Source organism: Stegodyphus dumicola, chromosome 4 (genome assembly GCF_044657685.1).
Source record: "Stegodyphus dumicola isolate Sdum_Otavi_A_Nest chromosome 4, ASM4465768v1".
Classification (NCBI taxonomy): Eukaryota; Metazoa; Arthropoda; class Arachnida; order Araneae; family Eresidae; genus Stegodyphus; species Stegodyphus dumicola.
Window position 1 is genome coordinate 73,673,739 of NC_140771.1, and position 15,013 is coordinate 73,688,751.

General features: G+C 31.6%; 1 protein-coding gene across 3 annotated transcripts in view; it reads left to right on the forward strand.

The window, feature by feature from the left end:
- Positions 1-254: 254 nt before the first annotated feature.
- The window catches only part of Coq9 (ubiquinone biosynthesis protein COQ9, mitochondrial), a 45,174-nt gene continuing 30,415 nt past the window's right edge, over positions 255-15,013 (forward strand). The window contains exons 1-2 of one of the 3 annotated variants that reach the window (XR_004760755.2): positions 255-648; positions 13,195-13,398. Coding sequence is in view for 2 of the 3 variants with exons in the window: in XM_035376566.2 (XP_035232457.1) it covers positions 570-648; positions 13,195-13,398 (283 nt within the window). In the remaining variant the exon portion in view is untranslated. The remainder of the gene's footprint in view (positions 649-13,194; positions 13,399-15,013) is intronic. The other 2 variants (XM_035376566.2, XM_035376567.2) reach the window with 2 other exon arrangements.

Below are 15,013 nucleotides of genomic sequence, written 5' to 3' on the forward strand. Positions count from 1 at the left end.
TATAGGCCTTTTTTTTTTTTTTTTTCCCTCTCTATTATTTTTGGGCCATTTATTTTAAATTTTATTTTGTCCCATCTTTTCTTCCTGACCCTTTGAACTCGTGCAAGATGTACGAAGTTCCCTTTTTACTCTCCTCAAATACGAAATTGCCCCCTTTCTATATACCTTTCCTTCGCACCTATGCTTGATTTTTCGCCCATCGGTGCAGAAAGACTTAGCGGGTGCAAAACAAGACATCTGTCTACTTTGTCTGTCTGTCTGTATGTCTATAAATCTATATATGAATTCCAATAATTCAAAATACGTGATACAATAATTAAAAATACATGATATATATAAAGTTAAAGTTATTAAACGAAAGAGTTCCAGTCAGATTAAACTTAAGAAACATTGGCAGGTAACAATAAAATGACTGCCGTAAGTTAGGGGAAATATGGGATCATTCTGGGTTACCTGAAAAGCGTTGGTATTTAGCGCCGAAGCTTTTCTATACTAGAATGAAATTTCTTTCTAGGGGTTGACAATACGCTGGTTTTGTTGTCGTCTGTCAGTTTTCTGCCGAAATTTTTATGGCATCCTCGCGTTTGTTTACTTGGAAAGTGATTTCCCTATCAGTTCAGAAGAGTTCTTTTCCATGCTATAAGCAAGGTAAGTGATTTTATTCTGTTATGCACAAAGAAGACATATGAGGAAGAAGAGATATATTACTTCTTTAGCCACCCCAAAACTGTTTTCAATTTCAGAAACGTATGTAACGTATAAGTATCGTTTGGAAACTTAATGGCTAAGCAAATGAAAGATCTGCCTTACATATGTATTGCTGAAAAGATATATATTTTATCTTTCTAATTTAGCGTTGTTTCTTGAGATTTAATTCGAAAGATACTTGCTTAATTCAAAAGAACAATTGAAGCATAAATGGATTACTATAATTCATTTTTACTGCCAGCTAATTATTGTTATTATTTTTTCCCACTAATACTGCCCTAAATAATGCTAATAAAGGTGGTTTAAGTTTATTTTATAATATTTTCACAGTGGTTGATTCTTTTATGATATATTAGATGTTTCGAGTTTTCATCCGCAGAGAACCCGTTGGCGCCGTTGCATTTTTACTCGCCAAGCTGAGCCGAGCCGTAAACGTGGTTTTTAGTGTATGTAAATTCAAGTTAGCAGACAATGGTAGTAAAAATTCACAGATAATAAGTATGTAGATGTAAAACTAACAGGTTAAACGTGATATACGAAAATAAATTTGTATTAAATTCAAGTTAGCACAGAAAACAATGTATTAAGCATAACGGGAAGTAGAAATTCATTTAAAAAATAAAAATTAGTATTGTTATACTTACGTTTACATTATACTTCTATGTATTTTCTCTAATTCATATAGAGTACTAATATACAAGTGTCATTTTTCATTATTAAGTACTTGGCCTGTTGAGCCATGCCATTTCGATAAGAGCCATGCCCATGTAATAAATTAATGAATGCATGACCTTTAATACATCCATTTTACATAGTTTTCAGTATTTTTTTTTTTTTTTTTTCAAGTTACTTGCATACAGCTTAAAGCATTTTACGTTGCAACAAATACCTGTCCTTTTTCATAATATATTTCACAATACAAATAACCTTCAACAGTAATGAAATTTTCTTCACTAGCATTGTTAAGTTAATAAAACTAGAACTTTATACATTTAAAAATTATTTTAGGATTTGGAAACCTCATGGTTCTGCGTGCTTACAGCTGTTAATAATTAAGAACATAACGTGAACAGCATGTTACAAATTAGCATTCACCCCTCCCGCCATATTTTCTTCCTTTGATCCCGAACTGACGAGCCGAGAACCGGCATCTTTCGACGAAAACTTCTTTAATTATGCGAAAATATTTCTATCTATTCGTTGTTAAAAAATTCAGAAAAAATAAAAATAAATAAGAGAAGAATAATATAAATCTCCAAATGCGAACAACGACAATCTTCGCACAAGCGAATAGGATGAATTAGCTAGGTTACCATGTTTGAACTATTATCGCCAAAGTTGGCGATGTTTACATTTACCGGGTTCTCTGCGGAAGTGCTTCCGATGTCTCTTTCTAACTTAGCGTTATTTTCGCTTTAATGTCGTTAAGCAGTTTGAGTTCAAAGTTTGCATCCCAAAGTACATTCAGATGAGAACTTTTTAAGAAATTCATAATTATATTATAAGTTATATTCAAAGCTGTGATTAAAGTATATTTTATTAATACAATTTAAACCAATGGAGCTAAATTTGAGAAAATAAAAGTGAATAGAAAAGGGTATAAATAAATTGGATTATAATTATATTATAAGTTATATTCAAAGCTATGATTAAAGTATATTTTATTAATACAATTTAAACCAATGGAGCTAAATTTGAGAAAATAAAAGTGAACAGAAAAGGGTATAAATAAATTGGATTTTCTGGTACTTTGGAATTATCCCGTCGACTTGTAAATGTTCGCGCAAATCCTTTGGCGCCATCATAATAAAAAGCAATTTCCAAAATAAACATGAATCAAAACAAAGTGAAAACCTGTATTTTTTTTAACTACACTCTGAATTATTCATGAATTTAACCATATATATTATTGTAAATCATTTCAGCGACTAAATCATGTTATTTTCTTTTTTTTTTCCTACTTATTTATTCAGAATTGTTATTTATATTATGTTTAGTACTGTGTTTCAAATATTCTGTTATATTAAGCTTAATAGTATTATCTATTAGCTTAATTATTATATGCTAAATTATATGCTAAATATATCTGTATTATTTATTTCTGCTATTAAAATTTGTAGAAAAAGGTATTCCCCAGACATCTTGCATAGTTTTGTGAATAGAATTTTGTTTTTAAAATTTTCTTGAATCTGTATAAATCAATTACAGAATTTCGTCTTTCACATTTAAATGTTTTTCAGTAATGTTTTACTTTAAGTAAAATTAACTATGGAAATTTTAGGATAATGTATTGTCTTAATTTTAATTAGTATGTACATACTGTTTTAATTTAATCAATTCTTAACTGTTTATCAGTATAGATTTTGTTACATATTAAAATTTTATGTAAAGAATTAAATACTAGGTAACTATATAAATCTAAAAAATGATCATTGATATTAAATTTTTAAATTTAATTTTTGTAAAGAAGGGTGTTGTTCTTTATTGTGTTGGTGATAGTTCAAAATATATTTTCAATGATTATTCAGTTCATTTCTAAAGCACCATCTCTTACAATTAACTCAAATATCTAATTATCTGAAAATGTAAGATATCAGTATATAACATTTTCCAATACAGGATGCAGTTTAACATCCAAAATATCATATACATTAGCAGCCTATATTCATAAAATTTGATTACTCCCTTATACCAAGGAAGGTATATCTGACACCAGTTCTCGAAATAAAAGTTTGAATTCACCGATTAACTTATATAACTTCACCCATTAAAATCCACAGTATATTCCTAAGTAGCATTCGAATAAAAATGAAATATGAATTTATGGGCATGGTTATTTAGAAAAAGCTGCATTAACCCAATTTAGTCTAATATATTTCCAGGCTCCAAATGCACCTTTACCAGATTTATATATTCATGGAACCCATGAATTTTGAAGGAATTAAACATGCAGCAACCATAGCTTTCAAATTTGTTTTTATTATGTTATTATTATTATTTATCTATAGGAATCAGGTTATACAGTTATTTTTAGTATCAGTATACCACTAAAGATTAACATACTGTTCCAACCTCTACATATTATAAAAATGCTTGAAACATTAAATACAGTTTCAGTCAGTTATGAATTTAAATACTTCAAATATTAAAATGTAATTTTTGTCAATTATTATTTTATGAAATTACATCTATTAATAATAATAAAAGAATAACTGGTTAATCTTTGGATTATGGTAACTTGGCGATTTTTTGGCCAAAATTTGGTGACCAACCCTGCTACAGCAACCTGCAAGTTTTTGTTTGTACACATTTTGTTTTCACGAAGTAAAGGCATTTTTTTTTTTACTCAACATTTTTTTTCCAATAATCTGCTAGCCGAATTACGCTTATGCTAGAACTTTTATGGAAAAAAAGTGCTTAATCATGATGAAGATTAGGTGCAAAATTGGGAGAAAGTGCCGAATCGCAAACTGCTTGCCTCGTTTTTAAGAATTGCACATACACGGTATCCATGTACACATCGACCTACTTTCACTTAAAAAAAACATCCCAGAATTGCACAAAAATGGCACTGCACACACTCATGACTTTATTCATGTACACTGCTAAAGTCCTAGCTAGTAACCTTTATCGCCTTACCAAAATGTCACCAAACTACCTGTTACCATATTCCAAAGATTAGCCAAAACTAGGTAGTCTGAAGCTCATTCTACCTAACTGAAAGCCCAGTCTAGACAACATGCACAGATTAAAGTTCAAACTGTTCATATTCTCGTAAGGGAAGTATACTTTTGTATGAAAATTTCAAGATATTCAAGTTTCTTTATATCCACATGTGCAGTCATTCATCAGATTCGACCATTTTGTGAACAAGCTACTTGATATGGTATCTGTTTGAAATGAACAAGCAGGTATACTTATTTCTTGAATCATGAAAGCATGAAATTGTGGGAAAGGTAAATGAGGCAAGGAATGTTGACCAGCTTGAAGTTTTTCACCCATTTTGAGAGGAGTCGTTGATGCAAGAGACATAGAAAATTAGCCCACCAGTGGCCGGATGGTAATGCCTCCAAACACGGGTGTTTTGTTCGGGGATTGAGTCTTGACAAATGGGCTGGCTGCATGGGCATTTTCATGGTTTTCCCCCATGTGTAACATATATATGAGGCAGTTTCCCTTAGAAATCCTTCATGAAGGCATCTCTTCCCTTAAGCAGATGGCTCTGAAATGCTTTTCCATAATTAAGTAAACAAAACCAAATGTAGTAAATGACATACTTTCAGCGTACCTGATCCAAACTCTACAAGAATTCATATCTTTTATAAAATAAAAAATAAAAAAAAAAAATTGGTACTCACTGATTATCCATCCCACCCTTTCACAAAGTTTCAAATCATTGGCTATTAATTTTTTACCAACCCAGCATGTAAAAACAGTAGCCATTTTAAAAAATGACAATGCATTGAAAATTACATAAAACAGCAAGAAATTAAAAATGTAACAAACATCCTTAATAAAACACTTTCGGAACTACTCTGATATGCTCCCTCAAGTCGCCAAATTTTTTGCCAAACAGTTTTGGCGAGAAACTCCACGCTGCCTTATTACTATCTAAATTTTTTGTCCACATTTCGAACTTTAAGCCTAAAATGTCTCCAAAAACCCGGTTTTCGCACATGCAAAAACCATGTTTTGAACCCACAATTTAAGCTAAAAATCCGAAACAAAAACAAAAAATTTAGACAGCAAAAATGTAAAGTTTCTAACCAAAAATATTTGACAAGAATCCATGTACACAGAGATATGTTTTAACTTAAAAAAACATCTATGAATGGCACAATCTAGGCAACGAACGAATTTACAAACTACTCACACTTCACTTTAATAAATTAGCATAACAACAATAAATTTCAAAGAATACCATGTACACAGCATCCAGTTTAAACTTAAAAAAAAATCTACGAATTGCACAATCTAGGCAACAAACGAATCTTCGAACTACGCACACCTCGTTTTAATAAATTAAGATAACAAAAATAAATTTCAAAGAATACCGTGTACACAGCGTTCTAAACAACAATAAATTTCAAACAATACCGTATACACAGCATTCTATTTCAACTTAAAAAAAAATCTACAAATTGCACAATCTAGACGCTATGCATTAATCAACAAAATAAACTAAAATAGCTAAAATAAATTTCAAACAATTAAAAAAAAAAAACAATAACGACAGGAATTCATACTAAAAAAACAATGAATATAACATTCTACAAAATAAGAACAAGAATAAAATAAAATGTACTTACCATTAATTAATGCTTTTTCGAACAGCAGAAATACCAATTTCATACTGCCTTTAACATGCCATCACGTAATCACTATCGTTTTTATATGACAGCCAGGCACCCTATCCGGAAAATTCATACTATGGTTCACAAATCCCTACTTCTATCATGCACAGCCACTAAAAGTAATCTCCCAAATCCTCTTTCCACCTCCAAATACCCACTGCTCCTCAAAAGCATGGCCATGATATTTCCTTTTGCCAAACTTCAATTCAACAACTTCCACCATTTTATCTTTCTCTTTTATATTCGCAAACCAGTGAGCTCCAGCAAAAGATTTTTCAATGCCAGCAGGGTTGTCATACAACACGCGATCGCACCAAAAACCAGCGCAGAACACATATTGCCACATTTAGTGAAATTAAGGCGTATATCAGAGTTGTACCACACTTTCTTCTTTCATTGTCTTCTGGCCATGTGCACAGTGATATGTTTTAACATTAAAGAATGAAAGAAGGGGGGGCAGAGAATTGCTCAAATTTGAAAAAAGCTGTTATCATCCAAAATGGTTTTAAATATGGTATCATGTAGTTTCAAAATGCGCACACAATCATTAGTAGGCTACCAGATACCTACATTTTCATAAAATTTTTGGTTGCGTCCTTTGGTGACATAATACCTGGTGGTTCTTGTCAAGGTGGAGTGGATAATCAGAGAGCACCAAAATTTCTAATATCTTCAAAGCTTAATAATATTCACAAGAAAATAGTCATATATTTCCCTCTCTTTCTCCCTTTTTTTTTAGTGTCCAAGGAATGTTATTTAAACTTGCCAGTGTGTTCTTCAAAACTTGTTAGCATGTCCTGTCCACTCGTCACGAAGCTGCACTCCCCCTGACACTGCATTAGTCAAAAATTTTTTATCAAGATCTTTGATAAGTCTGTGTTCTTTTCTTTTGCAGGCTTCAAAGAAAACTCAAGAATTCATCTTCATGTTAGTACTGATCTTTTTAAAATATTAAAATTTAACATTAGCCAACCACTTAAGCTTCCTATAATCAGTGAGAACAGAGCAATAAATTGCTAAGAATTCCCACAAGGAAATAACTTACTGAACCATAGTGATTGCAAATAAACATCAGTAATGAATAAGCTCTTTCCTGATGAATACAGTTAAGACTTCCCACCTTGAATGCAAAACATCGCTGATGAAAAAAAAAAAAAAAAAAAACTTCAGTTTCTTACAAATAGCAGCGACACGATCTTATTTTTTATTCTTTCAGCCTTATCTTAAATTCTGAAATCATCACACCAAACTGGCATTAAAAAGTTAAAGATTAGGCAAATCCATACCTAATTTTAAATTCTTTAATATTATGCTTTTAAATTCCATTACTATTATTAATATTAAACTTTATGCTCAATTATTCCTGTTATTAATCCTGTGAGTGCCATGACAGTTTTATCCAGTCATGAGATATTTTTATCACTTGGTATATATTAGTTTATAATTTAAGACATTTTGCTTTCTTACTTTCTTTAATAATGTAAATGTCATTTTAATAAATGCAGGGGTGTTTGTGCTCCGGGGAAACCCTGGAATTCCGCGGATTTTGAACTTCAATACCCTGAAATTCTGGGGATCGTCGTTCTAAAGGAAGTAGGAATAATAATGAATTATTTATTTTGATCTGGGTAATTTTGTTGGCTTTGAAAACAGAAAATGAAAGGTCAGTGTGTGTGGTGAAAACTTTTCCTTTCTTTCTCCAAAGGCAGTGATAATACGTGAAAAGGGGGAAAAAACTTCTTTTTTGTTCTTTCCTTATTGCGAGTTATGACTCATTCCCCCGGTTCTCGGACATTCTCTTCTGGATTCTTTTCGGCAAGTAGGCGCGGCAGAAAAAAAAGGGAGAGACTTCGTTTGACCAGATGTGCGATCACATGACTCTGGGTTCAAAGGTCTTATCTCTCCTGGCATGGCGCCAATAAGTAGAGAAGGGGGATTTTTCGCTGTATTAGCTATTTGTCATTGATCGCTTCTCAACTTTTTTTTCTCCGCTGTGTAAAATTTTCGTTTCATTTATTGATGCACGTGTAAATTTTTTGTTTCGTTTATAGAAATATTTTTTTTATTTATGTATGCAAGAGAATTTCACTATGAAATTTCTCGATATAAATAGTGATATTATACAATTAGAAGAAGGTGTCCGGAATGCATTTAGGTAAAATTGGATTGAACGGAGAGATGGTAATGGGGATACCATCGGCACATGGTGCAAGAAAATAAATGTTGCTGGACAAGCATATTGTGTTTTTTGTAACTCACTGCTGAAGTATGGTGGGGAAGGATTCAAGGCTTTCACAAATCATTCTAAAACTGTGATGCACATAAAATATTCAAAGTGCATTAGACATTCAATGATGAAGTAATTATGCTAATTCAAAAAATACTGATGACTTACTGGAGACTGATGCTCGGCCATTGGATATAGTGACAAGAAAAGCACGCCAAGAGGTATTAATAACTTCGTTTATCGCCGAGAATTCTCTTTCTTTCAATGTAGCTCCCAATTTAATTGAACTCTGCAAACAGTTGAGCCGCGATCAGACGGCACTAAACTCATTAGAAATGTCCAGGACTACTGCATGTTATAAGATGAAATATGGGCTCGCAAAAACTATTAAGGAAAATATCATTAAAACTTTAAAAGAGACTCCATTTTCTCTAAATTTGGATTATTAAAGTACTAGCAATGCTCAAGAAAGTATACTGGCAATATTGGTGCAGTTTTATGACAACAATCAAAATGAAGTTGTAGTTCATCATTTTGCATCTCTAAAGATGGAATCTTGCAATTCAGAAGCTGTTTTTAAAGCAGTTGTTAATACTATTGAAGATAATAATATTCCATGGGCAAACTTAATTAGTGTATTAATGGACTCATGTAACACCATGCGTGGAAAAAAAAAAGGGTGTTGAAACCAGACTACGATCAAACAAAGCACCTCACTTATTAGATATTGATGGTGACACATGTCACACAGCTAATAACTGTGCAAAAAAATTTGCTTCATGTTTTGATAGATACTTAGAAGATTTGTTTGATGACATCTATTTTGATATGGAAAGCTGCAATAAAAGAGAAAATTTTTTCAAAATCTGTAAATCCCTTGCCATTAAAAAACTTAAGCCCTTGAAGAGACCAGACCATAGGATATTTTAGCTCACAAAGGATGCTTTAGCTTGGAAAAAAAGAATACTAAATGGGTTATTGTTATGCAAAACAAAACTTTATTGCATATGGCATTATATTCAGCAGTATTACCAGAGTTCAACACATATATTAAATTATTTGAAACAAAAAAAAAAAAAAAAAAAAAAAAAACAATGCTTCATTTAATACATTCCAGTATTTATAAATTGATGGCAAAATTTTTCTCTTTTTTTATGAAGCCAGAAAATATAGAGTGCACATCTTATAATGATTTATTAAAGGTTGATGTCACAAATCCAGAATTCTATCTATCTAGCAAAGTAATATTTACTGGTGCAGAAGCTTCCACTCTCCTGAAGAAATTATCAAAAAATCATCCAATAGCAAAAGAATTCCAAATTTATTTGATGAAAGCTTATACTAATACAGCACGGCATATGAAACAGAAATTACCCCTTAAAAATTCATATCTAATTAGTTTTACAGCATTAGATCCAGAGCATTTACAGCATTAGATAAGAGGTAAAACCAGTACAATATTAGCTTTTGAAAAATTATGGTCTTTTATGTAACATATTTTTAGTGATAATGAAAAGTCAAAAGTAGAAGCTGAAATAAGGTTATACCAGAGTGATATTGATATCACCAAAGAAATTCTGTACACATCTGATGAAAGTGGAAATCAAGTCAAGTGTACAATTGATAAATATTGGTCTAAAGTTTTTAATTTAAAAGATGATTTCACAAATGATTATAAGTATCCTACATTGGCTAAACTGGTCAAAGCCTGCCTTAGCTGCTTCCGTGGCCCGTTAGTGGAAAGTGCATTCAACTTAATGGATACACTTGTCACTGACTATAGAACCTCTCTTAAGATTGATTCCCTAGATGCAGTGCAGACTATTAAATATGAATTCAATATTTAATGGCTTCTAAAGAAACCTCATGGGAAAAATATGGCTCAAAAAATCCAATGACTGATCCAGTTCACAAAGATCTCTTACTGAATATGAAGAGAAGTTGGAAAACATATCAAGAGGACTTAAAAACATGTATTTCAGATGAGTCACCTATAAAAGTCTCTGAAAAACCTTCGACATTAGCAGAAAAGCAAACTGCTTCTACCTCTGCATGTGCAGTTCTCGAGGAAATTTCTTCAACTGTAAATGAGGAAAATAAAAGTCAACCTTCCTGCAATTATGAAGTTCACCACAAAAGAAAGACAAGCCCACAAACATCAGAAAATAAAATAAAAAAAAAAGCAGCAGAAATTAGATAATTTTTTTTAAAGAATTAATTCAGGTAATTTAAAATATTTACATAAAATGTAGTAGTTTATATGTTTGAAAATTTATGGTTATTAATTTTGCAAAAAAAGTAATTCATTGAACTTTTATAATTAGGTCATTCAATACTTCATAATTGTAATTTTTCATTTCTCTCCCCCCCCCCTTCTCGAAACTCCAAAATGTCGGTAGTAAGTCCGTAAAAGTTTCAGGGGATTTTTTGGGGTCCCACAAACACCCCTGTAAATGTATGTTCGTGAAAATAGAGACTAAAGTAAGTAAATATACAAATGCACTTAATAAAGGCTGTTTATGACAGATACAGTCAAAAGTCTTTAATCCGGACTCGTCAGGACTTCGGCGATTCCGAATTATCGATTTTTCCGGATTATAGATCATCAGTTTAAATCTGGTAAGATGGCATGCAGAAATTATAAAATTTAAAATATGAAACCGTAATTTATAAAATAATGAGCAATCATGATCTAAAGGGTATCAAAATTTACAAAAAAAAAGCTTAATATTTATTTGTTTACTTTATTAAACATTTCTTTTAACGCGCGCATGCGTAAAGCATACATTATGCATAGCCGAAATTAGAAAATTGCAACCAGAAAATTATTTGATTTGTATTCATGATATTTATAATGACGAGGAATTTGATTTAATTTTATTCTATCTATTTTATCTGCACCAGTAATCTATTTATAATTTGATTTAAATCATATCAAAGACGAAGTACATCGAGATGAAATACTACATTTAATAAGGAATTATAAGCTGAATAAAATAAAAACATCTGCCCTGAAGATAACGATAGTGTTGACAGATCAACTTCCAGTTCATTGCGCGCCGCCACGTCCCCCCCCCCCCCCCGCACAGAGCAGCATGAAATTGATAAACAGATTTCGGAACAGTTAGATAAACAAAGGATAGGCCTTTATCCATTTTTTGGAGCAATTCCACTTTTTGTTTGATGGACATTGAAACATACTTTCGTTTTCGTAGATCCTTTGGGAGCTCCAGCATCGGAAATTCTATTTGACATAATCGAAAGTTCAAGCTTACTTTTATAAAATTGCTCTTACAGTCTGCAAAAAGTAATAAGCCGGATCCAATTTGAAGATTAAGGAACAACACAATCGTCAACATTAACTGAAATAGACAATTAGATAATTATAGCTTATACTGTCCGTTATACATTAAACACGCAGCGGAAACGTATTCTGCGCTTGTGCACATGCAAATGCGCAGTCGTAAAGGTCTTACACGCGTGCTTAAACGCCTATGCGCATGCGTAGAAAGTTTTTAGCTTTGAGGTCCGGATTATAGATCATTCCGGGTTATGGGTGTCCGAATTAGCGACTTTTGACTGTATGAAAACCCATTCTGGTCAGAGGATTGATATTACACCGTGTGCACTACAATTTCATATTCAGAAAGATACGGGTATTACCAAAATGTAAATCACAACTTACATACTTTATCTTTCAAATTCATGTATTTTAAATTAATTATTAAAAGTATTGGAACTACTCTTATATGCACCCTCAGGTTGCCAAATTTTTCGCCAAACATTTTTGGCGAGAAACTCCAAGCTGTCATATTACTATCTAAATTTTTTGTCTACATTTCGAACTTTAAGCCTAAAATGTCTCCAAAAACGCGGTTTTCACACATGCAAAAACTACGTTTTGAACACACAATTTAAGCTAAAAATCCGAAACAAAAACAAAAAATTTAGATAGCAAAAATGTAAAGTTTCTAACCAAAAATATTTGACAAGAACCCATGTACACAGCGATATGTTTTAACTTAAAAAAACATCTACGAATTGCACAATCTAGGCAACGAATAAATCTATGAACTACGCACACCTCGCTTTAATAAATTAAAATAACAACAATAAATTTCGAGAATACCGTGTACACAGTGTTCTGTTTAAACTTAAAAAAAATTGTGAATTGCGCGCGCACTATCAACAAAATAAACTAAAATAATTTTCAAACAATTAAAAAAAAACCAACAATAACGACAGAAATTCATACTAAAAAAAAACAAAGAACATAACATTCTACAAAATAAGAACAAGAATAAAACAAAATGCACTTACCATAAATGATTGCTTCTTCGAACAGCAGAAATACCAATTTCAAACATCACCAAAACAATTTCACCACAAATTTGTTAAAAGCATCTTCTCCCGTTTCAGAACAACGATGGAAAAATATATAAAACTCCAAATCGCATTTCCGATTATAAGTCGGCAATGTCGCTTTAACACGCTGCCACATAATCTATTATGGCATCGTAATCTTAATTTATTATTTATATGACAGCCAGACTCACTATCCACAAAGTTGATACTATGTTTCACAAATTAATGTTCGAAACCTTCTTCTCCTAAGTACTTGTAGAATTTCCAGCCACCCGAAAAAATAGTTGTACGTGACTAAAATTTTGCCAACATGTCATAAATCACTTAATTACCAAACAAACCAACTAGCAAATCCAAGTTTCCGTGTAAAAAGGGTTGCCATAGAAACCAACATCACCCGAACACTCAATCATGCCAAAAACCAGCGCACAACACATATCGCCACATTTGCTGAAATTAGGGCGCATGTAAGAGTAGAGCGAAAGTATTGATTAAAATTAATTTATATATAACATTAATGTATATGTTTTTTATTTACAGCTTCACTGTATAAATTGGTATATTACCATAAATATGCAGCTGTACAACAAAACTTCAATGTGGAGAATCGGCCTGACAGTGGATCTGATACTGAATATGAAGAGGAAAAAATTAAAGATATTTCTGAGTTAAAAGTTAAAATATTAGAAGCTGCAGTAAATTTTGTTCCGGAATATGGATGGAGTAAAAAGTCTTTGGCACATGGTAAAAGCATATATTTTTAACTTAGATACTGCATTTGTGCATGAAAAAATATAATTTAAAGAAAGGAAGAAATGGGGGGGGGGAGGGGACATTGATGTAATCCTAAAAAAAAAAAAAAAAAAGGGGGGTATTTTCTGATAATGTGCATTTCTACTGAAATGTCGCGAAGTTGTTTGCAACTACTTTTTTGCCATATTAATGCATGAAAGGCAACAACCGTTTTCAGAACTGCAGCATTCTAAGAATTCCATAAAAGAGTAGTCCATCATTAAAATATAAAAATCTGATGTGCGCACCATATTACTTCCTTGTTCATTATATGCTTTGTTTGCTGCACATCATTTAAACTTATTTCCTCAAATTATTATATTTTAATTAATCTAATTCTCAAGGCAAATTGAAAATGATATCGAAACTGCAAATTTTAAATTAAATCTCCCATTTTATTTTTGTCGTATGAGAATCACACTTCTCGTAATTTTATTTTTTCATAACGAGTATAAAACTTTCCTAAATATAAGTATAAACACTGGGAGACCACATTAAACATTGGATTTTTGTTATTGTCAGAAATTAAATTTATTTTTGAATGTGACATTATCAGAACATGCACATTTTCATCATTTAAAAGACTTCTGTAACAGAAATTATGTGACTACAACCAACGATTGAGAAAATAAAGGCCAGGTAAGGACTTTTAAGCTGAGTAAGGGGTGGGCATGCGTATATTATATATGTAAGATAAAAATTGTTTAAATAAAAAATAGCCTCTTAATTCCTCATTTTAATTTGGGTATTTTCCTTCTTTATTCTAAAAATAGTAATACAGTGCAAAGTCCGAAATCCAGATATCCAGTATCTGGAATGATCTAAAATCTGGACCTCAAAGCCACCAACAACCTTTTTTTTTAAGGAAATTTCTTTCTGTATGCCTTACACATGCATATTTTATTTTTTCCTTCCCTCATAATAAATCATGTCGAGAGTCCGATTCTTAATTTCACTTCCGCACTAAATAAAATACCTCGTTACTGAAGAAACAATTAATTATATTAGCATAAATTTGTGAGATCAGTAATTTGGCTCCATAGCTGCACATCTGCTTGGTCTCAAACCAAAGCATTCTAAATAGAAACATCATTGATTTTACACCTACTAATATTTTATATCCGTGATACCTACTTCACAGATCATTACTTATTATATTTTGCTTTCATCACCACAAGTTTATCAATACGTGACAAGAGTAATGACTCATACAGCAATGTCTAAACAATGTTTTTTAATATTAGTAATTGAATAACAAAGAATATGGTAAATTTTTATGCTGACATTCGCTTGGCAATAATTACAGATTTAAGTTAAATCTGCTAAGAAATGTTGACAAGGAAAAATTTAACAAAAATTTCTTTCCATATTATAAAAATAAATTTTGTTAATGATACTCATAGGCCAAAAGATTACATTTAGTGCTATTTGAATTAAGAATAACTGATTTGTTATTCACATAAACCCAGAACGGCGTCACAGTTCGTATAGCTGCATCAGGAGGCAGAATTTAGGGAAGACAATATTTTGGAATTTAGAGAACCACGAGCAACAAAATTAAAGGATG